The 27717-nt window shown below is 47.6% G+C and overlaps 1 protein-coding gene and 1 pseudogene across 1 annotated transcript; both read left to right on the top strand.

Moving 5' to 3' along the window:
- Positions 1-27717, top strand: LOC114582828 (caspase recruitment domain-containing protein 8-like). The gene is made up of 11 exons (XM_077917941.1): positions 1-454; positions 4510-4655; positions 11188-11252; positions 11895-12127; positions 19783-20042; positions 20874-20999; positions 21170-21311; positions 21422-21472; positions 23285-23339; positions 25088-25369; positions 27262-27717. Exons 1-11 carry the CDS (start codon positions 163-165, stop codon positions 27269-27271), a joined length of 1662 nt encoding a protein of 553 aa, XP_077774067.1. The 5' UTR covers positions 1-162; the 3' UTR covers positions 27272-27717.
- On the top strand, positions 14820-15752 carry LOC144325253 (uncharacterized; annotated as a pseudogene).

Below are 27717 nucleotides of genomic sequence, written 5' to 3'. Positions count from 1 at the left end.
TTCCAGGTTGCATAGAAAAGCAGATCTCAGCATGCTCAGAGGATCAGTGAAGGCAGTATACCAGGGGTGGAAAACTTCAGCCCCAGCTTGTATCCTAATCAGGTTCTAATTCTCTCCCCACAACAATGCCTAAAATAAAATCAATGTTTTTGCCACAGGTCCATGAAAGGAGTCGTTTTCACTGGTGATGAAATAGTCTGCAAGGGAAGAAAAGAATTACTTGAAATTATTGAAAAGGACCTAGAATTCTTTTTACTTGAATTGTTGTATGGCTTTATTATCACACCGAAAGAATACTGGGACTTTCAGAAAGCAGAGGAAGACTCCAAAGAGAAAAGTCAAAAACTGCTGAATATGGTCCAGGAAAGGGGGGAGGCAACTTGTTGCTGGTTCCTGGAACAAGTAGAAAGGAAACACCCAGGATCTATTAAGATTCTTCTAGTGGCAGTCCATGGTGAGTTTGACTTAGAGTACTTTCTGAATTTCAAGGACAGTTCAACTACCTTCCTCCTCCTTGCAACAGTCATGTCAGGTGTGATGGGATGATGAGCTGCTTGTGCGTAAAATCGTAGTCCCTCAGAGTTTGTTCAAGCCCACAAACTTCTGTCTGTGACAGAGCCCCTCAGACATGGCTGCTCTAGTCACTTGCAGATTCCGACAGTGGTTGCTTTCGGAATCGTTTCCAGCATAAAAGCTCCTTAACGGAAACACGTCTTCTGGACTCGCGGCGTGACAGTTTCCGGCGAGGAGTGGGTCTCCCTATGGGAGCTTCAGATACCTCCCCACTGTTCTCGCTGGACGTGTCCCTGAGCCCTCCCTCCTGCTCGCTTTCCCTCAGAGATCCACCTCTCCCCCTGCTGGTTCCTGCTTCAGCTGCTGAGTCTCTCCCAGCCTCTGAGAGCCCTTCCACCAGAGACCCACCTCTCCCCCTGCTGGTTCCTGCTTCAGCTGCTGAGTCTCTCCCAGCCTCCGTGAGCCCTTCCACCACCTGTTCCTCCGATGGCAGTTCCCTGACATCCACCTCCCCTCCAGGGCCCCCTTCACCCCTCCCGTTCCCTCTCCCAGTTCTCTTTGCCCCACCAATGCCGCCCCACACACCCAGCGGTCCTCTGGAATGACATGTCTTTCTTCGGGTGCTCCCTCCCCCTCCAAATATTCAGGTTTGCGTGAGAGAGCGTCCGCCCTAACGTTCTCTGGGCCTGGCACGTAACAAATCTCAAAGTTAAATTTGGAGAACTCCTGAGTCCATCTCAACTGCCGTTGGTTGAGCACTCGTGCCGTTCTCCAATACTCTAGGTTCTTGTGGTCAGTGCACACTTGCACCTTATGTTGTGCGCCAATTAGCAGGTGCCTCCATCTCCGGAAAGCCTCATGAATAGCAAGAAGTTCTCGGTCATACACCGTGTAATTCCTCTCGGATTTGTTCAGTTTTCGCGAAAAAAAGGCACACGGTCTCCACTCTGACTCCTCCTTCCCTGGCTGCAGAAGAAGCACCGCCCCTATGGCTCTGTCTGATGCGTCTGTTTCGACTCTCATCTTTTTTTGTAAATCCACATGCAGAAGTTGTTCTTCAGAGGCGAAGGCCCTTTTCAGTTCCTCAAAAGCTCGCTCCGCCTCCTCAGTCCAAACGAATTTCTTCTTACTGCTGAGACAGTCCGTAATGGGCGCCGTCAGGTGGGCAAAGTTTCGGATGAACTTACGATAAAAGTTCCCAAACCCTAGGAACCTCTGCACATCCTTCTTTGTTTTGGGTGTTTTCCATTCCAGCACTGCCTGGACCTTGCCGGGATCCATGGCCAATCCCTTGTCTGACAGGCGGTACCCCAGGAACTCCACCTCCTTGGTATGAAACTGACACTTCTCCAGTTTCACCCACAGCCGGTTGGCTTGCAGCCTGCTCAACACTTCTCTGACGTCTCTCACATGCTGCTCCTCATTCTCAGAATACACCAACACGTCATCTAGGAAGGCCACACAATTCTTGTAAAGCAAAGGCCCCAGTACGTGGTTCATAAACGATTGGAAGCACGCCGAGCCTGCTTGTAAGCCAAATGGCATAACTAAATATTCAAATGCCCCCAAAGGGGAGAACATGGTGGTTTTCCATTCATCCCCTTTCCTTATACGTATCAGGTTGTACGCCCCCCTTAGGTCCAGCTTTGTAAAAATCTTTCCCTTCCACACCCTGGTCAAAATGTCGTCAATCCTGGGCATAGGGAAGGCCAATGGTTCTGACACTGCGTTTAACCCCCTGAAGTCACACACAAGTCTCGGCTTGTCCGTGTTTTTTTTATCCACAAAAAACACTGGGCTACCTCCCACCGCTCTGGACTCTCTGATGAAACCTCTCTTCAGGTTCTTGTCAATGAACTCCCTTAGCTCCTGCATTTCTCTGTCTGACATGGCGTACAACTTGCCTACAGGAAGCTGTGCCCCAGGGAGTAAATTGATTTGACAGTCAAAGGGTCTATGCGGGGGTAGTTGGTCAGCTTCCTTCTCACTGAACACGTCGCTGAGATCTGCGTATTGTCGTGGTACCTTCACTTTCTCCATTACTTCCGTCCCTGCTAGGGTGGCTTGGGCCCCTGCTGAACCCTTTCCCCCTTTGCAGTGTTCTAAGCAATGTGCTGAACCAAAGGAAACCACTCTCTGATGCCAGCCCACCAGCGGATCATGTAACGCTAGCCAGCTCATCCCCAAAATAATAGGAGCTCCTCCCAAGGTGGCCACATTAAACGCTATCAGTTCGGTGTGCCTTGCCACCTTCATTATCATTGGGACGGTCTGCAAGCTGACTTCTCCTCCCAACAACTCCCTGCCATCGATCGTGGTCACCTGCAGGGGGTTGCTTAAAGGGATCGTCTGTATCTGGTGTTCAGCTGCAAACTCCTTGCTCATGAAATTGCAGGAGCTGCCTGAGTCCAACAGCGCCTTTATCTTTAGGGGGTGTCCGTTTTGCAGCTCTAGCGACACTTCTATCACTAGGGCAGTTTTAGGAGGTTCTGGCGTGGGCACTTTCACTGCTCTTTGGCCTGGCTGCTGTGCCCCGACGTTGGCAACCAGGCGTTGGCTTTTACTTGCTCCGGTTTTTCCTCCTCTCTTCCCTCAACAGCTCCCACCATCCCTTGCCATTCCTTCCTCTGGGGGCAGACTCTGGCAAAGTGACCTGGCTGTTGGCAGAGATAGCATTTCCGGGCGCCTTTTCCCTCCTTCTTCCCCCCTTCACTGGGCTTTGAAACTGCGCGCGCGCGCGCTGTTCCGATTTCCATCGGCTCTGCCGGCGGGAAAGTTGTCTCTGGAATGTCTGGAATGCGGAACTCCTTCCAACGTTCCCCCTTCCCTTCCCGCCTCTCCAAAGCTCTCGCCTCCTGGCGCGCTCCTATGGTCAGCGCAGATTTGGTCAGCTGATCCATAGAATCCGCCCTGGGACCCCGGGAAAGTTCGTCTTTCACAGCCGAAGCCAGACCTTCTTCAAATAGCATTTGAATGGGTTCCGCCGATAAGTCCCACCCCAATCTGTGAACCAGCATGGTGAACTCAGTCCAGTACTCATGGACAGATCGGCTCCCCTGTTTGCAAGCCATTAGCTGCCTGCGCACCACTCCCTGCTCAATATCGCTGGAAAACATCAGATCCATGGCACGAAAGAACCTCATTGTGTCCTTTAGGACGTCATTATTCGTTGCCATCAGGGGTCTCACCCAGTCTCTCGCCCCCTTTTCAAGATGCCCAATCACGAAAGCCACTCGCGATTTCTCGTCAGGGAATTCATCAAACTGCACATTGAGGGCATATTGCATCTCTGTCCTAAAGGCATGGTAGTCCTTGGGGTCCCCCCCAAACTTCTGCACCAATCCTGGTACCTTTCTGGGGAACTGGGTGGCTTTTCCCCTTTTGTCTGCATCCTGAGCCCTTCTCTCCTCAAGCCTCGCCGTCTGCAGCGCTAACTGGATCTCCAACGCCCGATACCTTTCCTCCAGGCTTGGCCCTGCTCCAACTCCTGCTTCTCCGGTTCCGGATGGGTCGCTCATGATGCCTTCTCCTGCACAAACAACTTACAAAGACTGTCGGAATGCTGTGATGGGATGATGAGCTGCTTGTGCGTAAAATCGTAGTCCCTCAGAGTTTGTTCAAGCCCACAAACTTCTGTCTGTGACAGAGCCCCTCAGACATGGCTGCTCTAGTCACTTGCAGATTCCGACAGTGGTTGCTTTCGGAATCGTTTCCAGCATAAAAGCTCCTTAACGGAAACACGTCTTCTGGACTCGCGGCGTGACAGTTTCCGGCGAGGAGTGGGTCTCCCTATGGGAGCTTCAGATACCTCCCCACTGTTCTCGCTGGACGTGTCCCTGAGCCCTCCCTCCTGCTCGCTTTCCCTCAGAGATCCACCTCTCCCCCTGCTGGTTCCTGCTTCAGCTGCTGAGTCTCTCCCAGCCTCCGTGAGCCCTTCCACCACCTGTTCCTCCGATGGCAGTTCCCTGACATCCGGTAAAGAATTATCTTTTACAGGCTTGGGTAAAGAATTGGTCCAGGAGACAGGCCCCTCAGGGCTGAAGTCAGAATCTCCCCTATTTGCAGAGGAAGGAAGAAGCAGCAAGATGGAAAACCCAGCAGTTTGTGGGGAAAGTGTTGTGTGTCATCTGTGTCCCTGTGAGGTAAGTGGCTGAACACATGTACCCAGACTGGGGGAGGGGGTGGGGCAGCTGCCACCCCCCAATCAAGTAAATGAACTAAATTAGTTCATAAATTAACTAAAAGTAGAAATTCTAGAAAGATTTTGACAGATTTTTCTGAGCACTTGGGGTAAAAAAAAGTATTATTTTTATTTTTTCCAATTCAATGCTTTATTGAGTTTCATAAATAACAAAAAACAAACAAAAAATGATCTTATGTAAGTAATCTTATGTAAATATACAGATAAAAAAGATTCAACCTTATACAATCTCTTTAGTTCAACATTCTTACTAAAGTATAATAGACTTCCCGTCAACTCCCAGTGCGTTTAACATTTCTAATATCGAGTGTACTTATAATTATTACCTTCATCTATTTATATTTTCTATACATTCTTACAACATATACCAATTTTGCTTATTTCTTTGTTATTATTTTACACAAGGGTCACTCAAATGCAGCCATAGATGTCACACTGCTGTTATATTTTTGTTAATATATCTTAAACATGTCCCATTTTTGAATAAATGATTGTTTTGTATTACCTCTCAACCAATTAGTCAATTGTGCCATTTATGCATATTCTAGTAATTTAGTCTGCCAGTCTATTCTCGTTGGAACCCTTTCCAGTTCATTGCAATTAAGGTTCGGGCGGCCGCAGTTGCGTATAGCTGTTGTTGAGACATTTCATTCCACATCTGCAAGACACAGCCAGACAGATTACTCCTGAGTGTCCCTGCTCAGGAACCGGAGCCAAAACAGCCACCTGGTTCTCTAGGGAGCTGGTAATGATTAAGTGTGTGAGAGGGTGACTACAAGAAAGTTGGCAGAATGAGTCCGTCTGAACACAGACTAGAGCTTCTTTGAAGACCTATTCTGTGGCACTGCATTCCCATTTCCTGGAATGGAGATGTTTTCTTATGTTAAATGGCTGTGTACTTTGGGGGGGCGGCGCACGTCCTTTCACTGTATCTCTCATGTGATTGGCTGACTGTGGGTCACATAAGAGACATTCCGTTCTCTTCCAACTGTTATTCCAGTAACTGTCTTCTTCAACTGTCTTTCTGCTTCTCTCTGTGTGTGTGAGGAGGAGGAATGGCTGCCAAGAGAGAGTTCTCAGGATACTCATTTGGGCCGTGTGTGTTAGTGTCATCTGTCTAAAGTGAAACAGAAAGAGGAAGATCCCTAAATGCTAATAGTGAGAAACCTGTGCAAGAAAATGAAGAATTACAGAAGATATCAGGATTGGCCATAGTAAATAAAACTAAGTACTTGGGAATATGGCTAACAAACAAAAATAGTAACCTATTTAAGGACAATTATACAAAAATTTGGAAAGAAATTAAAAGAGATTTGGAGATGTGGAATAAGTTAAGACTATCACTCTTGGCAGGATATCAGTAGTAAAAATGAACATGTTGCCTAAAATGATGTTTTTATTTCAAATTATACCAATCATTGGAGGAAGGGCTGTTTCAAATTATGGCAAAAAGACCTATCAAAATTTATTTGGCAGTATAAAAAACCAAGAATGAAAGTTTATTAAAACATAAACTTTTAATAGGTAAAAAATACAGAGGTGGATTGGCATTACCTGTCCTAAATTTTTATTAAGATTCGGTTTGTTTAAATTGGCTTAAAGAGTGGATATTCTGGCAAGGGAAAAGACCTTGAATTAAACATCAAATCTTAATTGATATTAAGGATAGAGGAGGCTTTTCCCTGTCAGATTTAAGACTGTATTATGAGGCGGCCTGTCTCACCTGGCTAAAGGAGTAGTGCACACTCAAAAACCCGGAATTGTTAGACCTGGAAGGGTATAACAACAGGTATGACTGGCATGCCTACCTGGGTTATGGGCAATTCAGAGTTCACAGCAACTTTTTGAATCATATCAGAAAATCCCACTACATGGTCTGGGAAAAATATAAAGACCTTCTTGAACCAAAAGTGCCTTGGTGGGTCTCACCAATTGAAGCACTTGCAGTGAGAAGGAAGAACACAAACGGAAATTCGCCTGTATATATATAATTATTAAAAGAAGAAGAAAACCAGTTAAAACTTAAAAATTTTCAAGAAATATGAGACCAAGTGTCGGATTGGTTTCAATATTATCAATTATTTGAAACTTTTAAAAATTATAAAAAGAAAGGATTTGCGACGGAGTTTCAAATCCGACCTAGTAAACTATAAGACCAAAACCCTTTCTGAAGCATACGGACTCCTCCTAGACTGGCAAGTCAAGGGGGAGGAGGTCAAATCAGCAGTGATTAAATGGGCCAAAGACTGGCCACAACATAGAGATGAGCCAATGGGAACACCTACAGAAAGTTAATTGGAAATTTACGGCATGTTTTACGTTAAGGGAGAACTTCCAAAAGATGCTATATCGATGGTATTTAACCCCCTGTAAACTTTCCAAAATGTACAAAAATGTTCCAAATACATGCTAGAGATGTAGAGAACCAGGTGGAACTCCCACATGTGGTGGGTATGTAAATAGATTAAGACCTTTTGGAATGATATATAGAGAGAGAGAGCTCAAAACAATGTTAAATGTAACTTTTCTGAAAAAAACAGAATCATTTTTATTGGGCATTACAGGTCCAGACATTGTTAGGAAGAAAAGAAATGTTTCTGTATGCCACCACTGCCGCAAGGGTACTTATAGCAAAACACTGGAAGAGTGACAAAATTCCCACTAAATCTGAATGGTTACTAAAGCTGGTAGAATATGCTGAATTAGACAGTCTCTCTGAAAAAAATCAAAGAGAAGTCAAAACAGGAGTTCGTTTCAAACTGGGAACCTCTAAGGAGATATTTAAAGAACAATTGTTGCAATCTGAACTCGGTAGCAGCCTTTGAGTAATCTCTGTGAGTCATATACAGTGGTGCCTCGCAAGACGAAATTAATTCGTTCCGCAAGTTTTGTCGTCTTGTGATTTTTCCGTCTTGCGAAGCACGGTTTCCCATAGGAATGCATTGAAATTCAATTAATGCGTTCCTATGGAAACCGACTTCAGACCAGGTCCGGGGACAGTCTGTCCCCCGACCTCTTCTGAAGGCTGGGGGGGGACCAAGGGCTTTTCTTCCCACCCCCAGCATTTTAAAAAACCACGGGACAGCGGGGGACTTCTCCGCTGTCCGGGGCGATCTTAAAATGCTGGCGGGCGGGAGCGAAGCCTCCGCTGCCGCCCGCCAGCATTTTAAAAAGCCCCGGGACAGCGGGGGACTTCTCCGCTGTCCCGGGGCGATTTAAAAGCCCCCGGGAAGGCAGGCAGGGGGGACAAAGACTTTTGCCCCCCGCCCGCCTTCAGAAGAGATCCTGGACCTCTTCTGAAGGCGGGCGGGGGGCGAAAGTCTTTGCTCCCCCCAGCCTGCCTTCAAAAGCCGTCCGGGATAGCGGACAAATGAAGGCTGGCGGCGGGAGGAAGTCTCTCCGCCTGCCGCCAGCCTTCGGAGGAGGTCCGAGGACAGTGGGGAAGACGCGCTGCGCTTCCCCGCTGTCCCGGAGATTTCCCTATGGGCTTTCGTCTTGCGAAGGAAGCCCATAGGGAAATTTGTTTTGCGAAGCGCCTCCAAAACGGAAAACCCTTTCGTCTAGCGGGTTTTCCGTCTTGTGAGGCGTTCGTCTTGCGGGGCATCACTGTAGGTTAAAAGGGAGAAAACAGATTTATATATGTATGAAAATCATTATTTCATTAGTAATATATTGAGGCAATAGGTTTATTAGAGTGGAAAAACTGGGAAGGACGGGAGGTCAAGATTATGTATTAAATGTATTGTAGGAAGACATATTCTTTTGTTGGATTTTCGTTTTGACAAAATTGACTTATGTAAAATAAGGAAGGTATGTCTTTGATGTACAGATGCAAGTATGAAGAAAAAGCATATATATATATATATATATATATATATATATATATATATAAAGAGTGGATATTGCTACAGGATGGAGACTTATTGGACCTAGAAGGGTTTAATAACCGCTATGGGTGGCATGCGTATTTAGGATACGAAAAGGTGAAAGTTCACAGGGGATTTACCAATCATATCATAAGAAAATTGATATACAGAGTATGGGCAAAATACAAAGAACTACTAGAACCGAAGACACCCTGGTGGATTTCACCCTTAGAAGCGATAACGGTAAAAAAGAAAAATATAGAACTTAATTGGGCTACATATAAGGACTTATTCGGGACACAGGTGGTGCTGTGGGTTAAACCACAGAGCCTAGGACTTGCCGATCAGAAGGTCGGCGGTTCGAATCCCTGCGACGGGGTGAGCACCCATTGCTCTGTCCCAGCTCCTGCCAACCTAGCAGTTCGAAAGCACGTCAAAGTGCAAGTAGATAAATAGGTACCGCTCCAGCAGGAAGGTAAATGGCATTTCCGTGTGCTGCTCTAGTTTCGCTGAAAGTGGCTTTGTCATGCTGGCCACATGACCTGGAAAAACTGTCCGTGGACAGACGTCGGCTCCCTCGGCCAATAAAGCGAGATAAGCGCTGCAACCTCAGAGTTATTTGCGACTGGACCTAATGGTCAGGGGTCCTTTACCTTTTTAAAAATATGTAAAATGTATAAAACAAAATCAAATCTGTGTTGGAGGTGTAACAAATACATGTGTCTCATACATATGTGTTGAACGTGATAAAATCAAAGGCTTCTGAGATATCACGTACAAAGAGTTAAAGAAAAAGTTTAACAAAACTTTGTTAAGAAAACAGAAGCTTTTTTATTGAGGAAACTAGACACCCTTGCCAACAAAGGTCCGTATAGTTAAAGCCATGGTTTTTCCAGTAGTGATGTATGGAAGTGAGAGCTGGACCATAAAGAAGACTGATCGCCGAAGAATTGATGCTTTTGAATTATGGTGCTGGAGGAGACTCTTGAGAGTCCCATGGACTGCAAGGAGATCAAACGTATCCATTCTTAAGGAAATCAGCCCTGAGTGCTCACTGGAAGGACAGATCGTGAAGCTGAGGCTCCAATACTTTGGCCACCTCATGAGAAGAGAAGACTCCCTGGAAAAGACCCTGATGTTGGGAAAGATTGAGGGCACAAGGAGAAGGGGATGAGATGGTTGGACAGTGTTCTCGAAGCTACAAACATGAGTCTGACCAAACTGCAGGAGGCAGTGGAAGACAGGAGTGCCTGGCATGCTCTGGTCCAGGGGGTCACGAAGAGTCGGACACGACTAAACAACAACAAGACACAGATATTGCCAGAGAAAATAATAAAATATTCTTTTACGCCACGGGAGTGGCAAGAACACTAATTGCCAAAAAATGGAAAAAAGAAATAATCCCAACAAAAAAAGAATGGCAAGACAAATTATTTGATTATATTGAATTGGCCAGATTGATAGAGGCGATTAGGAGTCAAACCAACCCAATCAAAAATTCCAAAAAGAATGAGTAGAATACAGAAAATATCTTAAAAAGCAGTGCCCTCAAATTAATACTTGGACTAGTTTCCATTAAATTCTGCAAAATAGTTTATGGTACTTAAGTTAAAAACAGAAAAAGGGGTAATAATGAACTAAAAGGGAGACAGTTTACCAAAAACGATAAAAAAACCGTGATGAGGATGAAGGAAGTCAATTGGAAGAAAAGAAGAACTGAAATACGGTCTGTGGGTGGGGGTGTATGTATAAAATTGACTGTTTTGTTTTGTATAAGTTTTCGTACGTTATCATGTTTATTTGTACTTTTTTGTTTTGTGTTGTGTTGTTTTGTTGTTTCTATTTGTTGTTTGTTTCTCTTTTGATTCTGTACCTGTATTATTATTTTCATGTCCAGTTTGACAAGTGTGTATGTATGTTATAAATAAACTCAATAATTGTTACTTTTTTTTAGATGAAAGAGAAAGATCCCTAAACGTTTATAGGGAGAAACCTGTGCAGGGGCTCTCTGTAAGGAACAGGGGGAATACTGCTGAGGTGAAAGAAAAAGCCTTTTGTCAGGGAACTGCCATCGCGGCCAGGAGTGGAGGAAGGGCTCCCAAGCGATGCCGGAGAAGGTCCCAGCAGGAAAAGAGGGGACTCAGCAACCAGGGAAGGAAATCAGCGTTACACCAGGGAGGAAGGCGGGCAGAGGCGGGCTTCGGAGAGATGGCTCCAGGACTCTTCGCCAGAGACCAGCGGGGAGAGCACAGGTCCTCCACTGCCCACACCCACCCTGCGCAGAAGACTTCCGCGCAGGGAGGCTAGGCGGAGACTATCCGTCAAGGAACTTTTATGTTGGAAGAAGTTCAGGAAACACCCACGACTTACGCACGAGCAACGCCCAATTCCCATTACACCTTTCATAAGAAACTGTAAGACCTGAGTGAGAACTACTATGGCCAAAATGAATGCAGAACAAAGTAGCTATATTTGTATTTGTGGGTTTGACCTCAAGCAGTGCTCCTTGGTGTGGTCGTTTGGGTGTTAGAAACAGACAGGAATGTCATGCTTTCAGGTGGAAAAGGCGTCTGGTGCCCATATTAATGATAAATTATTTTGTAACAGGATCTTCCAGAGACAATCAGACCAGAGGTGTTTTTGGACTCAGAAACAAGTCATGAAAGATACAGGTGAGCAATGTCTCTCTCAGATCTCGCAGAGCTTTCTCCTTTAAGGGAAAGTTGATTTTCTTTTTAAGTTTCAGAGAAGTGTTCCGCAGAACACATCTGGTATATGAAGGTCTCGCAATCATCACATGTGGTGGTGCTCTCTAAAACGTTCCCAAACTACATCTGTGTCAGGGACTGGGCAGAGGAGGAGTGGTGGAGACCGCCCCCCCTGAACCTTCCAGGGAGGAAGATGAGGAAGACAGTATAGATTTAGAACAGGGGTTTGAGGGAGGTCACAGCTCAGAGTCAGATGAGAGGGAAAGTTGGGAAATCATGGGAGAGCCAGAGCAACGCACAGCTAACATGTTATCATTAGAAAGCATTCCAGACCCTCCATCTTCCAGAACCCAGCGAGCCTTAACAGTAGGAGAGCAAAGACACCCCCCCCAATACTGTCTTCCTCTTCCTCCTCCCTGGAAGGTTGGGGGGGCGAGTTTGGAGTGGGGATTGCTTCCCATCAGGAAGAGGCAGAGGTGGAGGCTGGAGAGGAGGTGGGCCAGGAGACAGATGTGAGGCAGGCTGCTTCCCATCAGGAAGATGCAGAGGGTGTTCAGCTGGTGTTTAATCCACTTCTCTTTCCACTTTCTACTTTGTGGCATTCAGACTGTGCTTCACGAAGGCCGGATCCTTCCTTTGCTTTTATACTGATGTCATATTTGAGGTGAGAGGAGCTGTGACCATCACCTACCACTTTGATTCATGGTCTAAGCACCTGGCTGAACAGAACATGGAGGACTGGGTTGTCGCTGGGCCTTTGATCAACATTGAAGCAGATCCAGCAGAGGCTGTGGCAGCTGTTCACTTCCCTCACTTCTTGTGTCTTGCAGGTATGGCAGGTAAAAAAGCTTGCAACAAAATAAATACAGCAGTACCTCGCTTTTTGAACATAATCAAGTTCTGAAACGTTGAAAAACTAAGGTACTGTTTGCAGATAGGGAAACAAATAACTTGCACTCAGTGGAAGCTGCGTTTCCTGTTTGACTTTCATGGTGTATTCGAAAACCAAAGCATTTACTTTCGGGTTTATGCCGTTCAAAAACCAAAATGTTCGTCAACAGAGACATTAAAAAACTGAGGTACTTTACTGAGCAGGGAGAGGCTGTGGCCGAGAGCAGTCCAGAATTGGAGGCAGAAGTGGAGGCTGGAGGAGGTGGGCCAGGAGACAGATGTGAGGCAGGCTGCTGAAGAAGCCAGGGGAGTCTCTCCTTCCTGCTGCAACAAGCTCCCTTCCCCACTGGTCTCCCAGAACCAGAAGAGGTACAGTGGCATGTGGTCAGTGGACTTGGGGGAAGAGGCTAGTTTCCTAAGTATTATGCAATGAGTTGAATAGGATCCAAAAGGCAGCACTCTGATTGGTCCTTGAACAATAGTATTCAGAATGCAGCAGTCTGATTGGTCCTAGAACAATAGTATTCAGAATGCAGCAGTCTGATTGGTCCTAGAACAATGCAGCAGTATGATTGCTCCGCAGGAGCCACTCAATCCAGCTCCAGGTGGAAGTGAATCCGCAACCTGATTGGCCTACAGGAGAATCCCAGAATTAGCCAATCACGTGCGGCCCATTGTGTCAATAATGTATATAAAGCATATATTTTGGGAGAACTTGCATTCCTCACTACAGTGGTGCCTCGCAAGATGAAATTAATTAGTTCCGAAAGTTTTTTCTTCTTGTGAGTTTTTCGTCTTGCGAGGCACGGTTTTCCATAGGAATGCATTGAAAATCAATTAATGCGTTCCTATGGAAACCGACTTCAGACCAGGTCCAGGGACAGTCTGTCCCCCGACCTCTTCTGAAGGCTGGGGGGGGGGGGACAAGGGCTTTTCTTCCCACCCCCAGTGTCGGGGGTTCAGGGACAGAGGCACAGGTGAGGGAGGAGACGGAGAGCGATGGGGAAGAATCCCAGGACAGTGAGGAAGAGGATGACAATGACTCGAGGGATTCCATGAGTCTTTCAAGTGAATCGGAGGATTCCCAGAAGGGGGCGCCTGTGGTCAGGCCAAGGGGAGTCACAGGGGGGACTCGTCAGGAGCAGGGGGCCAGCAGGGGATCCCAAAGTGGGAGCTGGGAGTCAGGACCGGCTTCCCCGCCAGAGCGCAGTGAAGGGGGTGGAGATTCCAGTGTGACAGGGGAAGCAGCTCCGACAGCAGAGAAGGGGGGAAAGTCGGAGCAAGACAACCTCCCGGAAGGGGAGGGGAGTAGTGCAGGGAGTAGTGTAACTGTCAAGAGGAAGGTTAGAGGTTGCGAACGCGCACCAAGTTCAAATGTGGAGGCGCGCGGAAGAACAGGGAGTCCGGAGGAGGAGCCAGGTCCCAAAGCCCGCAGGAGGGGGGAAGAGCTGTCTGGGGATTCCGCGTCAGGGGAATCTAGGAGGGGCGAAACCCCAGGGGGCAGGAAGACCCTGCGGAAAAGGAAGGAAAGGAAGAGGTGGAGCAGCTCAAGCCTCTTAAACTGGTGCAGGGGAGGGACTGACTCAGAGGGGACTTCAGCGGTCTAAGCGTAACAGACGTGGGGCTGCGCGCCTTGGCTGTGGAGCTAACAATGAACTGCAATAAACATCTTTGTATATAAACCGGACTTGGCGTTGGTCTCTTGTGAGCTGGGACCTGAGGCAGCCCTGACACCCAGCATTTTAAAAAAACCCCGGGACAGCGTAGGGCTTCTCCGCTGTCCGGGGCGATCTTAAAATGCTGGCGGACGGCATTTTAAGATCGCCCCGGGACAGCGGAGGACTTCTCCGCTGTCCGGGGAGATTTAAAAGCCCCTGGGAAGGCAGGCAGGGGGGACAAAGACTTTTGCCCCCCGCCAGCCTTCAGAAGAGGTCCAGGACCTCTTCTGAAGGCGGGCGGGGGGGCGAAAGTCTTTGCTCCCCCCGCCTGCCTTCAAAAGCCCTCCGGGACAGCGGAGAAACTCGCCGTCCGGGGCGATTTTAAACCCGCTGTCCCGGGTTTTTTTAAATGCTGCTGGGCGGCAGCGCTGCCGCCCGGCAGCATTTTAAAATCGCCCCGGACAGCGGAGAAGTCCCCCGCTGTCCCGGGGTTTTAAAAAAACCTCTCCGCCCCCCGCCAGGCTTCCGAAGGCTGCTCCGAAGCCTGGCGCAGGGAGGAGGTCTCCGCCCCCCCGCCAGGCTTCGGAGCAGCCTTCCGAAACCTGGCGGCGGGAGGAGGTCCGAGGACAGTGGGGAAGACGCGCTGCGCTTCCCCGCTGTCCCGGAGATTTCCCTATGGGCTTTCGTCTTGCGAAGGAAGCCCATAGGGAAATTCGTTTTGCGAAGCGCCTCCAAATCGGAAAACCCTTTCGTCTAGCGGGTTTTCCATCTTGCGAGGCGTTCGTCTTGCGGGGCACCACTGTACTATGAGCTGAATAAAGAGCATGAAATCCACACTCGACTCCGAGTTTATTTCACTAGCGATGAGGATGGGATCCTGCTGAGCTGACTGCCACACACAGCACCGCAGCACTGCCACCTGCCGCACCGCTGCCTCACACCATGTATCTGGGCTTCAGCTCCGGGCCCCAAGGAACCCAGAATGGCATCCAACAGCAGCTTCTCACCATTCAGCTCAGCATCAGGAGACTGGGAAGCGTACGCCTCCCGTTTCACCTTCCTCCTAGAGGCCAAGGGGGTCACCAACGAAGAAGATGCCAAGAAGAGGGCGATATTCTTCAGCATCTTTGGAGAGGAGACGTTTGAAATCACCTGGGCTCTCTTTGCGTCTGAAGATGTCACTACTGTTCCTTACAATACAATAATGGAACGGCTGAAGGGACACTTCTCGCCGCAGTCCTCAGTGGTGGCTTGTCAAAATGCCTTGTACGCAAAGCGGCAAGCCCCTGGGGAAACCATAACTGGGTTTGTGACCTCTCTCTGCCAAGCCGCCCGGTTCTGCAACTTCTCAGAGTTGGCGAACATGCTTCGTGACCGCCTCGTCGGTGGCCTGAAGGATGAGAAGCTTCAATGACGCCTCTACGCCAAGAAGGACCTAATGTTCCAGGTCGTGCTGGAGGAGGCCCTGGCAACGGAAGCTGCCGAGAGGTCGACGCAAGAGGCTCGACCGAGCCTGTCCGAACCGAGGGTCGCTGACGACTCAGGATCTGACAGGGAGGTGGTGCACCGAGTACAGCAGTGCACTCAAGCAGCGCACAGACCACAGCTGCCTCAACGAAAAGGAGGGAACTGCGTAAGCTGTGGGGAGAGTCACGAGAGAAGGACCTGCCATTTCCGCAACTCAGAGTGCAAGCAGTGCAGGAAATCGGGACACATTGCCTGGGTGTGTCGGGCTCAGCCCACCCGAGGCCAGGCTTCAGATGACCGATCCAAGGGCCCCAGGCCCCGGGGCCCAACACACCAAGGCAACTCGACAGAGATCATGGACTGCCGGGTATACCAGTTGCCCCACCCCAGCAGAGAAAATTTATGTAGAGGTACAGATAGAAGGGGCTCCGTGCTACATGGAGCTTGACACGGGTTCAACTCTATCCATAATCTCGGCAAGAACCTTAAGGAAACTGCCCTACTGGGGGTCCCAAACTCAGGCCAGCCCCATTCACCCTCCGGGACTTCCAGAAACGTAAGGTCCCCACAATGGGGGTGGGGACCTTCAGGGTGCAATATTGAGGACGGACACAGCAACTGGACTTGCTTGTGGTCAAGGGGCCCCTGCATTAGCTTACTGGGATTGGCATGGTTTGGACCACTGGGGCTAGCCATCACCGGGGTGAACCGCACTAGCATACAAGTGGACGTGGATGCCATATGCAAGGAATTTCCGGAGGTTTTCGATGGGAAATTGGGACAGTATATGCCCCCCCCATTGCCCTACAGCTTGACCCCGCAGTACCACCTGTCAGGTTCAAGGCCCGTCGGGTCCCGTTCACCCTGAAACCCCGTATAGACGAGGAATTGGACCGGCTTGTGGAGCAAGGAGTGCTGGAGCCTGTGCCTAATGCCCCCTGGGAAAACCCAATCATCACACCCGTCAAGCCTAATTCGGTCTGCATCTGCGCAGACTACAAATGTACCACAAGCAAGACCCTCACGACCCACGCCTACCCAGTGCCAGTGGTCAGCCATGTCCTCGCCACCCTGGCTGGGTAAAAAATTTTCGGCAAGCTGAACTTGGCCCAAGCCTATCAACAGCTGCCAGTGGATGAAGCCACAGCAGAGGCACAGACAATTGTGACGCACAGAGGAGCATTCAGGGTAAAGCGGCTACAATTCGGTGTCAGCGTGGCACCAGGCATATTCCAGAATCTAATGGACTCTCTTCTTAAAGGAATCTAATGGACACTCTCCTTAAAGGGATTCCTGGTGTCACCCCCTTCTTCAATGATGTGTTGATTGCCGGGCCCATGCCAGAGGAGTTTGAGGACCACCTCTGCACTGTTCTCCGTTTCCAGACGGCGGGTCTCAAGGTGAAGTGGGAAAAGTGTCTACTAGGAGTGCCTCAGGTGGACTTTCTGGAATTTATGGTGGACACAGAAGGGGTCCACCCGACTGGGGACAAGGTACGGGCCATTTGTGATGCCACAGCGCCCAAGGGCAAGACTGAACTTCAGGCCTTCTTGGGATTATTAAACATTTACCATACTTTCCTTCCCCATAAGGCAGCGGTAGCAGAGCCCCTACACAGACTCCTGGACAAGCGGGCCCCTTGGGTGTGGGGCCAGCGCCAGGAGGCCGCATTCCAGGCAGTCACGGACTTGCTCGTCTCAAACTTGGTCTTGGCACACTTCGACGAGAAGCTGCCGGTGGTGCTAGCATGCGATGCCTCGCCCTACGGCATCAGCGCTGTCCTGGGACACCAGCTCCTGGATGGAAGAGAGGTGCCGGTGGCGTATTTTTCCCAAACACTCGACGCAACTGAGCGGATCTACTCTCAAACTGACAAGGAGGGTCTGGCAATCGTGAAGGGAGTAAAAGAATTCCATGATTGCTTGTACGGGCAGCCCTTTACCATGGTGACTGACCACAAGCCGTTGCCTGGCTTGTTTCCCCCGAAAAGCAGACCCCCCAAGTGCTGTCTCCTCGCATCCTCAGGTGGTCAATTTTCCTTGCCAGCTACCAGTATGCACTGATTCACCGCCCTGGGAAGGCGATGGGCCACATGGATGCCCTCAGCAGGCTACCATTACCAGAAACAGGCCCCGACCCAGCACCCACGCAAGAGGTTATGAGCCTGGAGCTGCTTCCCGACTGCCCCATTCAGGCACAAGAAGTTGCGCACCATTCCAAGAAAGATAGGGTCATCTCCCGGGTCCAGGACTGGGTGTGGAGGGGATGGCGCAGCAGCAGCCCCGGGCCAGAATTCACTGGCTACACAACCCGCAAACATGAACTGTCGGCCCACGAGGGGTGCCTGTTATGGGGAAGCAGGGTCGTTGTTCCCCAGCTCCTCCGCAAAAGGGTCCTCACAGCCCTACACGAGACACACCCAGGGATAGTGAGAATGAAGGCCCTTGCCAGGAGTTATGTGTGGTGGCTGGGGATTGACGGAGAGATAGAGACCTGGGTCAAACACTGCCAGGCCTGCCAAGAACCCCGCCCAGATCCCCCAAGGGCCCCAGTCCAGTCCTGGGAGTCCGCCCGAGCACCATGGTCATGCCAGCATGTGGACTTCGCTGGCCCCTTTCAGGGGAAGACATTCTTCATAGTGGTGGACTCCTACACCAAATGGCTGGTCGCACTGGTACCGTCCACTTCCACGTCCGGAGCCATCCGGGTACTACGCAGGCTGTTTGCAACCCACGGGCTCCCTGACACTCTTGTCTCAGACAACGGAACCGCATTTACGTCAGGAGAATTCCAGACCTTCACAGCGCAGAGCACCATCCGCCACATCTGCTTGGCGCCATTCCACCATGCCACCAATGGCCAAGCAGAACGCATGGTGCAGACCACCAAGGACACCATCTGCCGCATGATGCAAGGGGATTGGGAGTACCACCTTGCCACATTCCTTCTAGCACAGCACAGCACCCCCAGCTCAACCACTGGCCGGAGCCCCGCTGAACTACTAATGGGCAGGCGCCTCGCAATCAGACTGGACTGCCTTCACCCTGACAGAGCTCAGGATGAAGTAGCGGTGGGGGGAGGCAGGAACGCCCGCACCTTTGTGGCCCAGGACCCAGTGTACACAAAGAATTTTGGGGCAGGCCCACCACAGTCACCAGGGTCACTGGCCCCGTGTTGTACGAAGTGCTAACGGGGGGGGGGGGCAATGCTGGCGCCGCCACTGCGACCAGCTACGGCGACAATTCCCAGGAGAAAACCAGGAGGAGGACAGGTCAGAGGAGTCCCAAGGGAGCAGTGGGGCAGTAAGGCCTGTAGAGCAGAAGGGGCCAGCAGGGGAGGCAGAATCAGTAAATACAGAGAGGACCCGCAAGGCCGAAAGGACACCAGAACCAGAGCCACGACTGAGCGAGTCGCTTGTGCCAGACCAAATGGCCCCATCGCAGCCAGCATCCTCGGAACATGAACCAGAACCCAAACCCCTGACCAGGGAACACCCCAGGCCGCAACGCACACGTAGGCGGCCTGTGTACCTTGAGGACTACGAATGCAACCTCCCGGGCAGGACTGGAACTTAGAGGGGAGGGGTGTTATGTACTGAGTTGAATAGGATCCAGAAGGCAGCAGTCTGATTGGTCCTAGAACAATAGGGTCCAGAATGCAGCAATCTGATTGGTCCGCAGGAGCCACCCAATCCAGCTCCAGGTGGAAGTGAATCCGCAACCTGATTGGCCTACAGGAGAATCTCAGAATTAGCCAATCACGTGTGGCCCATTGTGTAAATAATGTGTATAAAGCAGATATTTTGGGGAAACTTGCATTCCTCACTACTATGAGCTGAATAAAGAGCATGAAATCTACACGCGACTCCGAGTTTATTTCACTAAGTGTTCTGCTGGCACCTTCTTCTCAAAGCCTGTGAAGCTTCTGCCTGCCTCAGGGAGAGAGGCACATTACTCTGATGGGTGCAAGAGCCTTCTCATCCCCTTCTCAAAGCCCACCTAGCATTGGGAAGAAGGCAGCAGGGCTTCAGCATCCTTTCAGAGATCTGGTGCTCCTTCCCAAAGCCCAGGAAGCTTCTGTCTGGCTTAGGGAGGGAGGTGCTATACTCATGCATGCAATGTCACAATGTCGCCACCCCACCCCCAAATCGCCTTCACAAGCTGGTGCCTCACACCATAACTGTTCACCTACATAAAATGTCACCCACACCACGAAAGAGGTATGAAAAGAGCAGAGCAAATACAGATATGGCAACGGAGTCTCAGATTGCTTGGGAAGGACCCAGGGGGGAAAGGAGCCTTAGGGAACTGCCTCATGGGGACTAGATCTACCAGAAGGAGTTGCTATGCTCACTAGGCCTGCCTTCTTTCTTTGAATAAATAGTTGACTTCACTGACACCGGGTGACAGACGGTCCACAGTTTCCCACTTGTGACACGTTTGTTTGTTTGTTTGTTTTTCCTTTGTGCTGCTTTCCAGGCAAAAGTGATTCCCAAGTCCACATTGCACATTTTGTGGAAGGGGGGATGAGTCTAGAGAAGCCAGACAGAGTGGGGCCGTATCATGTTGTGCTGGAAAACCCAAACTTCTCTCCCCGTGGAGCCATTTTGAGAACGTCACGGTCATGGTTTAAGCGAAAGATAAAGGTCCACACTGTAGCACTGCTCTATCAAATGCTTCGATTCAGCTCACCAAAATTCCACCTGTATCTCCTACCCAATGACTCTTCTCTGAGAAAGGTAATCGGGATTCTCCAACTCTGATTGGTATTCCAGATTGCCTGGATCATTTGCCTGACCATAGTAAGTCTGACAGAGTAGCTATGCAAAATTATGCCTCAGAGTGTGACATGGTTCATGAACTGTATCTCCCTTTGTTGGGCTTGAGCTAATTTACCAAACAGCTAGCCAACATCAACTTGCTGCTGGAGAGAAGATTTGCAGTTGCTCTCCAACTGAGTTATTTTGGTTGCCACCAGTAGTGGTTTTTAAAGTGAGCTTTCCAACAGTGTAATAAGCATTTTTCATTTGCTGGGCAACCTCCTTTCCAAATGCCCTGCTTGGTTCCATAGACAGCATGGTTAGTCAATCGTGCGAACAAAATATGTTTATTCTATAGTTCTAAGTACACTCAGCCTTCTCTGAAATCAGTGGCACTACCTTCAAAGTAAATGCATTTAGTGATGTGCAAATTCTCCTTGCTTCGTTTAGTAGTTACAAGCTTTCTACAAGAACATTCTTTCTGGTGTACAAGGCTGGCACATGAGAGAAACTGCTCCCCATGCAGTCTGAAAATTGCCTGTCCATATTTTGGTTTCTGATGAGATTTAGTTTTCTTTATATTGAAGGTGGAGAATCTGTGTCTCTGCAGATGCTCTTGGACTACAAAACCCATCGTTCCTGACCCACACTGGCTGTGGCTGATAGGAATCCAATGACATCTGGAAGGTTGCAGCTTCCCCATCCCTGCCTTGCATGCTGCAACAAAGCCAAGAAAGGGGTAGGGATCCAGTATTACAGAAGTTGGTTACCTTTCTTGCATGTCTCAAAAGTGACCTTTGCCTTTCCCAGGCGGTTCATGAGCACGAAGCCCAATGCGCTTCACGAAGAATAGACAAACCCCCCTGGACTCTGAGGCCTCTGACGATTGGCTGCCACTTCTTTGTGGAGACAAATGATGTCAGAGTCTGTCCCAAGGTGAGACGCAAAGATGATGAAAGGCTTTGCTAGGGCAGACATGGCTGTGAAGTATGAGAACAGGAGGGACTCCACCAGGATCCCTCGTCACGCTTTAATTTGACTCCCTTGGACTGGTCGACTGGGCTAAGCCTTGTTTGCACATAAGGAGGTTTTATGCTTCCCCACAGGAAGTGGAGTTTCAATACCTGGATGCTGACAAGCTGCAGCAGTACGTGGAACTGTCTGCTCAGCAAATGCAAGACATGTTCAACTTCATTGTGATGGAGAAGCGCAAGAATGAACTCATCTGGGAGGCCCTTGTGACACAAGGTGACTTTTGATGAAGATCAGAAGGTTGGACCATAATTTGGGAGGCAGGGTGATAAAGGACATCCCAGTCACATTCCCTCTTTGACTGCCTCTTTCCTCTACTGTTTCAGAAGAGTTAAAGTTTCCTGAGATGACGTCTTCTCCTTCAAGCTCAGTGCAAGGTCTGCAGGTTTTAATTACTTATTTCCCCGTAGTTAAATTCCACCTTCCTCCCAATGGCAGCACAGAGTGGCTGGTGATACAGTACCATAGATAAGTCACTTTTGTAATGTTAGGGAATCGCCTTCCGGTGCAGGTTCCCCATTGCTTTATAGTCTCCTTTGGTGCCAGATGAAGGTCTTTCAACGCAGCTAAATTTTGTAGAAACAGCTTTAGCTTGGATTCAGCACACCCAGTGTGCTAACAGAATCCAGTGCAAATGCTCATGATACTGCAATTGGGCTTTTCTCCCTTCACCCGCCACTACCCTAAAATGCACTTTGGAAGATCAAGGAGAACCCCCAGAATAGCCGGAAAGGGTACGGTGTGTGTACTTGGTTGTTGGGGAGGGATAGCTCTGTCTGGCAAGAGGGTGACATTTAATTTCTCCCTGTATGTTTTACAGCCTGGACTTCTCAGTTTTCAGCTGATTGTCAATTGTTAAATTGTCACTTTTAAATTGGTTTAATTGGTTTTCTAACTGCATGTTAATGTGTGTGTTTGTTGCTTTGCTTTTCCTTGTGAGCCAGCTGGAGAATTTGTGTCATGAAGTGGCAATATAAGGTAAAATCTACATAGATATAAAAAACACTGTGAAAATGCTTTTTAAAAAATGTTTTGAAATCTACATTGAATTTTCCATAGCTCTCTTTCACCATCTAGTGTCACATTTATATATTGCACTTAACAACACTCATAAAACGTTTTATTAGCAGCTGTATAGCTGAGTGCTGAGTGCAAGGTATAAATAAGTAACATTTGTAGCACAAAGTCCTTAAAAGGGGCCTTCTTCCAGGGCACAGGCCTTGTGGGTAAAGTTTTCATGGATTTAAAAGCTGGGTAGTCAGTGGTATGAACTCTCCCCGCAGAAGAAAGGAAAGCTCATGGCACTATTAAGAACAATTGATTCTTCTTGGGTTTTAAAATGAGAGAAGATAGAAATGAGTATGACATGAGTAATAAGACATGATTAGAGATGTGAGACTTCAGATAAAAATGAATGAAGTATTTATTATGTGAGGTGTGAGTGCATTCAGACTCCTATCAAGATGGGGCATCATTCTGGTGAGAATGGGGAATGTGCTATAGTTCCCCAGATATGCACGGCCCCCTGAACCAGAGAACCCTTTCCTTAACTACTACTCACAAAGGTTTATCGTCTATTCATAATTCCAGTACTGGGGACAGAGAGTTCCTTAAGAAATGCATTTCATAGAATATTAGGACTGTCTTATTTGATTAGTCATAGTTTCGGCCAGGAAACCTCTGCCATGATAGATTGGGAGTCAACAGCCAGCACAGCCAGCCATAGTTGGCTTGCATCCCCACACCATACTTTTTTTTTAAAGCCCTCTTACACCATTTCAACAGTGGTGGGGAATCCTGGGGACTGTAATTTGTTAAGCATCTCCTAACAACTCCCAACACCCTCACTATCACTCCACACAGCATCAATCACATTTTTCTAAGTAGAGGGTTTGCTTCTATGCCAGGCACACTTTTTCTGGGATTTTTCTTAAAAAGAAATAATTCAGTCCAGCCCAGAAATTGTCAAGACAGCAACCTTGCAAATTGAACACACTGGGAATGCTACGACTTTCCTGGCTTTCTTTCCCTGCTCCCATTTGCTTGTTGGTAGTGAACTCAATCAACACACTTCTTCATGATGCAAAATGCTGGAGAGATTTGAAAATCCTGGGTTCATGTCCAGTGATTATGATTTTCCCATAGTCCCTGCAAGTTTCATAAACACACCTTCTCTCTCGTTTTTCCAGGTGCTTGTTGCTGCACTCTGTCCCATGCTGCATCAGGACATAGTGTGGAAAGCAGGTAGGGCTTAACTGTTCCTCATGAAAGGCCAGTCCTGCTATTAGGGACAATGAAGCATCTGCCACAGGCAGGCAGCAGATATTGAAGGGGTGGTGCTGTTTATGCTTTGGCTGCACTGCGGTCTCTGGAGGGGCAGAAACATACAAACCTGCAAATTTAACAGAAGCTAAATTGGGTCACTCTACCTATCAGTTGCATAGAAGGTTCCCTCCAGGGAAGAGAGAGACGGCTGCTTTTTCTTATTCCATGGCCAAGAGATTATAAGCCTAGCCTGTTGCACAATTTGGAATGGGGCAGCAGAAGAGGGGGAGACATAATTTTTTCAGATAGGGCCCGCTAATCTTTTTGGCCTGAGGATGGTCAGATACCTCTTTGAGGGTCACAGGCCACTGGTGGGCATGGCCAATGTATGTGCACACAACACACAGAGATTACACACACAAATACTGCGCATGCATTGCACAGAAGCACACCTATGGAGCATGCAGGCTCACCAGGCATAAGGCACACACCTCAGACACGCAGTGTCACATAAATCTCCACTTTACACATGCACAGTCAAACACTTCCTCGTACAAAACCCTACACTGAGGTCCAAGGCTGAGGGCCTTCTGGTGGTTCCCTCCCTGTGAGAAATGAGTTTCACAGGGAAGCAGGCAGAGGGCCCTCTCGGTAGTGGCGCCCGCCCTGTGGAATGCCCTCCCATCAGATGTCAAGGAAATAAAGAACTATCTGACTTTTAGAAGACATCTGAAAGCAGCTCTGTTTAGGGAAAATTTTACGGTTTGAATTTTTATTTTGTTCTTTGTGTTCTGTTGGGAGCTGCCTAGAGTGGCTGGGGAAACCTGGGGAGGGGTATGTATGTATGTATGTATGTATGTATGTATGTATGTATAAATAAATAAATAAATAAATAAATAAATAATAATAATAATAATAATAATAATACTCAGTGTGAAATCAGGATGCCAAAATGATGGATTTGCCCCTATTATACCCTAGGGATTACTGCACACTTTGCAGAACGAAAGCTCCTGCTGGAACCATCTCTTCAGGAGGTCCGTTTTTGAACTGAGTCTTTATTCTGGCAGCAGCTGCCCTTTGGAACTCACTGCTGTTACGCATCAGTTAAGCACTGTCTACATGCTCTTTTTGAAGACCTTGTTTTTTCAACTGGTGGAGATCTTTATCCCCCGGTCGGCAGCAGTATTGGATCTGGAATGGTTTTATATATTATAAAGTAGATTCAGCAGTTTCATAGGAAGCATTTCATTAACTGAAATGGAATGAAACACGCTCTCTCAAACAGCACACAGGACACCCTGAAGTGGACAGATGTTGCCTTTTAACCTTTAAGAGCAGGAGGAGGTTTAGCTATGATCTCAGCATTGTGATGCTTGGTCCACATGACTGATCAAAGATGACTTTCTAAACTTTAGGACAGCCTTTCTCAGCCTGTGGGTCCCCAGATGTTGTTGAACTACAATTCCCATCACCCCTAGCTAGCAAGGCCAGAGCTCAGGGATGATGGGAGTTGTAGTCCAACAACATCTGGGGACCCACAGGTTGAGAATTGCTACTTTAGGAGCATGTCAGGCCACACCTATTCTCTGCCTGCTCCCTCATTGCCAATTCCAGTTATGGAAGTTGGCGGCACTTGCAGATGGTGTGGCTCCTTCCCAAGTCCCTTTGCTGATCTTCTCTATTTTTGTGCCTGTTTTTCCCTGCCTCTGGGGGTGACAATGCAGAGCGATGAAGAAGACCATCAGAGACCACCTGGTGTTCACCCTGGAGAACCTGAGGGAGGATGATCTCAACAGGTTCAAGTTCAAGCTCAGTGAGCTCCCCATTGCAGAGCACTTTGACAATATACCCCAAGGGCCACTGGAGAAAGCGAATGCCATGGAACTGAGCCGACTCCTGCTGGGTTTCTACATGGAGGATTATGCTGTGCAGGTGACAGTTGATGTGCTCAATGCCATCAACTGCAGGGATGAGGCAGAGAGGCTCCTCAGCCTCACCAGGAAGAGGTAAGAAAGAAGGAGGGCCATCTCATGGAACTCGCTGGGAGGGAAGGCAAATGGAGGGCCAGTCGCCCCTGATGCCCCACCCACTGTAAGGTGGGGGTGATTGATTCTGGCCATCTCTTCATGGGGGCGAAAGGAGGAAAGCCTTATATCAAGGCCAGCCAATCTAGTGCCCTTCAGCTCTTCATTTATTTTACTTACTTAACAGAATTTGCATACCTTTTAGCTGTAAACACCTCTAAGCAGTTTGTATTTTTATATATATACAGTGAGGGGGGAAAGTATTTGATCCCCTGCTAAATTTGCCTGTTTGCCCTCTGACGAAGAAATTACCAGTCCATAATTTTAATGGTAGGTTTATTGTAGCTGTGAGAGACAGAATAACAACAGGGAAACCCCCAGAAACCCAGAAGACAAAAGTCAGAGATTGATGTGCATTAATAATGAGTGAAATAAGTATTTGATCCCATTGCAAAAGATGACTTAGTACTTGGTGGCAAAACCCTTGTTGGCAATTAGAGAGGTCAGACGTTTCTTGTAGTTGGCCACCAGGTTTGCACACATCTCAGGAGGTATTTTGTCCCACTCCTCTTTGAGATCCTCTCCAAGTCAGCAAAATTTCAAGGCTGATGTGTAGCTACTTGAACCTTCAGCTCCCTCCATAGATTTTCGATGGGATTAAGGTCTGGAGACTGGCTAGGCCACTTGCTGTGAATCCTCCCTTTCTTCTCCTGGCAGTACCATATTTAAGTGTTACACTTCCAGGTACTGCATCATTAAATCTCAAAAGAAAGGCTTGGACAACAGCCCGGATTGGAGTGATTTTTAAATTTTTTTTATTTTTATTAGATACTTTTATTTTGCTTTAAACAAATACATATAAATATAGACAACCAAAATTACAAAAGAAAATTCCTTAATAATAATAATAATAATGAAAAAACTAAAAACCTACAAAAAATATCAAAGTACATGGCACAGAACATAAGCAACTATGGGAAAGAAAAAAGAAAAGAAAAAAGAAAAATAGGGGGGGGGGGAGAAAAAGAAAGATGAGCCAAAACAGGAAAGCTCATCTATTGTACACTTCCGTCAAGCTCACAATAGATCATTATTCTTATCCATTCTCTCTATCTGCATTCCAAAGGAATCCCTCATCTTGGTATCAGGGAGCATTTCTCTATGCGGTATCATTCTAAACATAGCCAGGTCTTTCTTGCTGAGCCCTTGTCCCCTAAATAATTATTTAAACATTCCCATTCTTCTTTCACCAATTTTTTAGGTTTATCTCATATTGCATCTGTTAGCTTTGCGAGCTCCAAGTACTAGCACAATTTGACTACCCATTCCTCTTTAGTGGGTGTATTTTTATCTTTCCAATGTTTTGCCACTATAACCCTTGCTGCTGACGTTGCATACATAAATAGCCTGGTTTTATTTTTGGGAATATTATCTGAAACCATTCCTAGTAAAAATTCTTCCGGTTTCTTGCTAAATGTAGTTTTTATCAATCTCTTTATCGCTTCATAAATCATATTCCAAAATCTTTGTATCTCTAGACAGGACCACCACATATGGTAGTATGTTCCTATCTGTTCCTTACATCTCCAGCACTTGTTATTGTTTGATTTATTTATTTTTGCAAGTTTTACAGGGGTCAGGTACCACCTATAGTACATTTTTATAAGATTTTCCCTTATAAGGAAACAAGCCGTGAATTATATATTTTTAGTCCATAATTCATTCCAAATATTGGGTTTGATCGTATGTCCCAGGTCCCTCTCCCATTTTACTGTAATTTCTTTGATATCCTCCTCCGTTCTTAGCCAATTCAAAAGTAGTTTGTACATTTTTGCAAGTGTCTTTTGATTATTATATAAAATATCCTTCTCCAGATTGGAGTGATTGAACAACTTGGGAGTTGCTGCGTCGTTAAACTTCAAATGATAAACTTGGACAACAGCCTGGATTGGAAGATTGAAATGAAGTCAGGAAAAGCTGTGGTGGTAAATAGACAGTTGGAAAAAAATAATTCAGAAATAAAGCTGTACTCGATGGATGAAAGGATATATGATATTTTGACATGATTGAGAATCGCATAGCCTGGGCTGTAAAGTGTTAAGATCAAAATGTGGAAATTAGGAAAAGAACAAGAAGAGACAGGAACGAAGATTTTGAGATATTCTTCAGAAGTCCAGACTATGGGGAGCCCAGAAAAATTAATAATTAACAATTTGGACTGCAAATTGGTCTTTTTTATTTTAGTTTATTGTTTTTAATTGGATAATGATGTGGATATGTTGATTGGCTGTTTTTATTGGAAAATCAATAAAAATGACTTTTTAAAAAGT

The sequence above is a fragment of the Podarcis muralis genome, chromosome 13 (genome assembly GCF_964188315.1).
Source record: "Podarcis muralis chromosome 13, rPodMur119.hap1.1, whole genome shotgun sequence".
Taxonomy (NCBI): Eukaryota; Metazoa; Chordata; class Lepidosauria; order Squamata; family Lacertidae; genus Podarcis; species Podarcis muralis.
The sequence above is the reverse complement of the archived record's forward strand: the minus strand, read 5'-3'. Positions and strand labels throughout refer to the sequence as shown.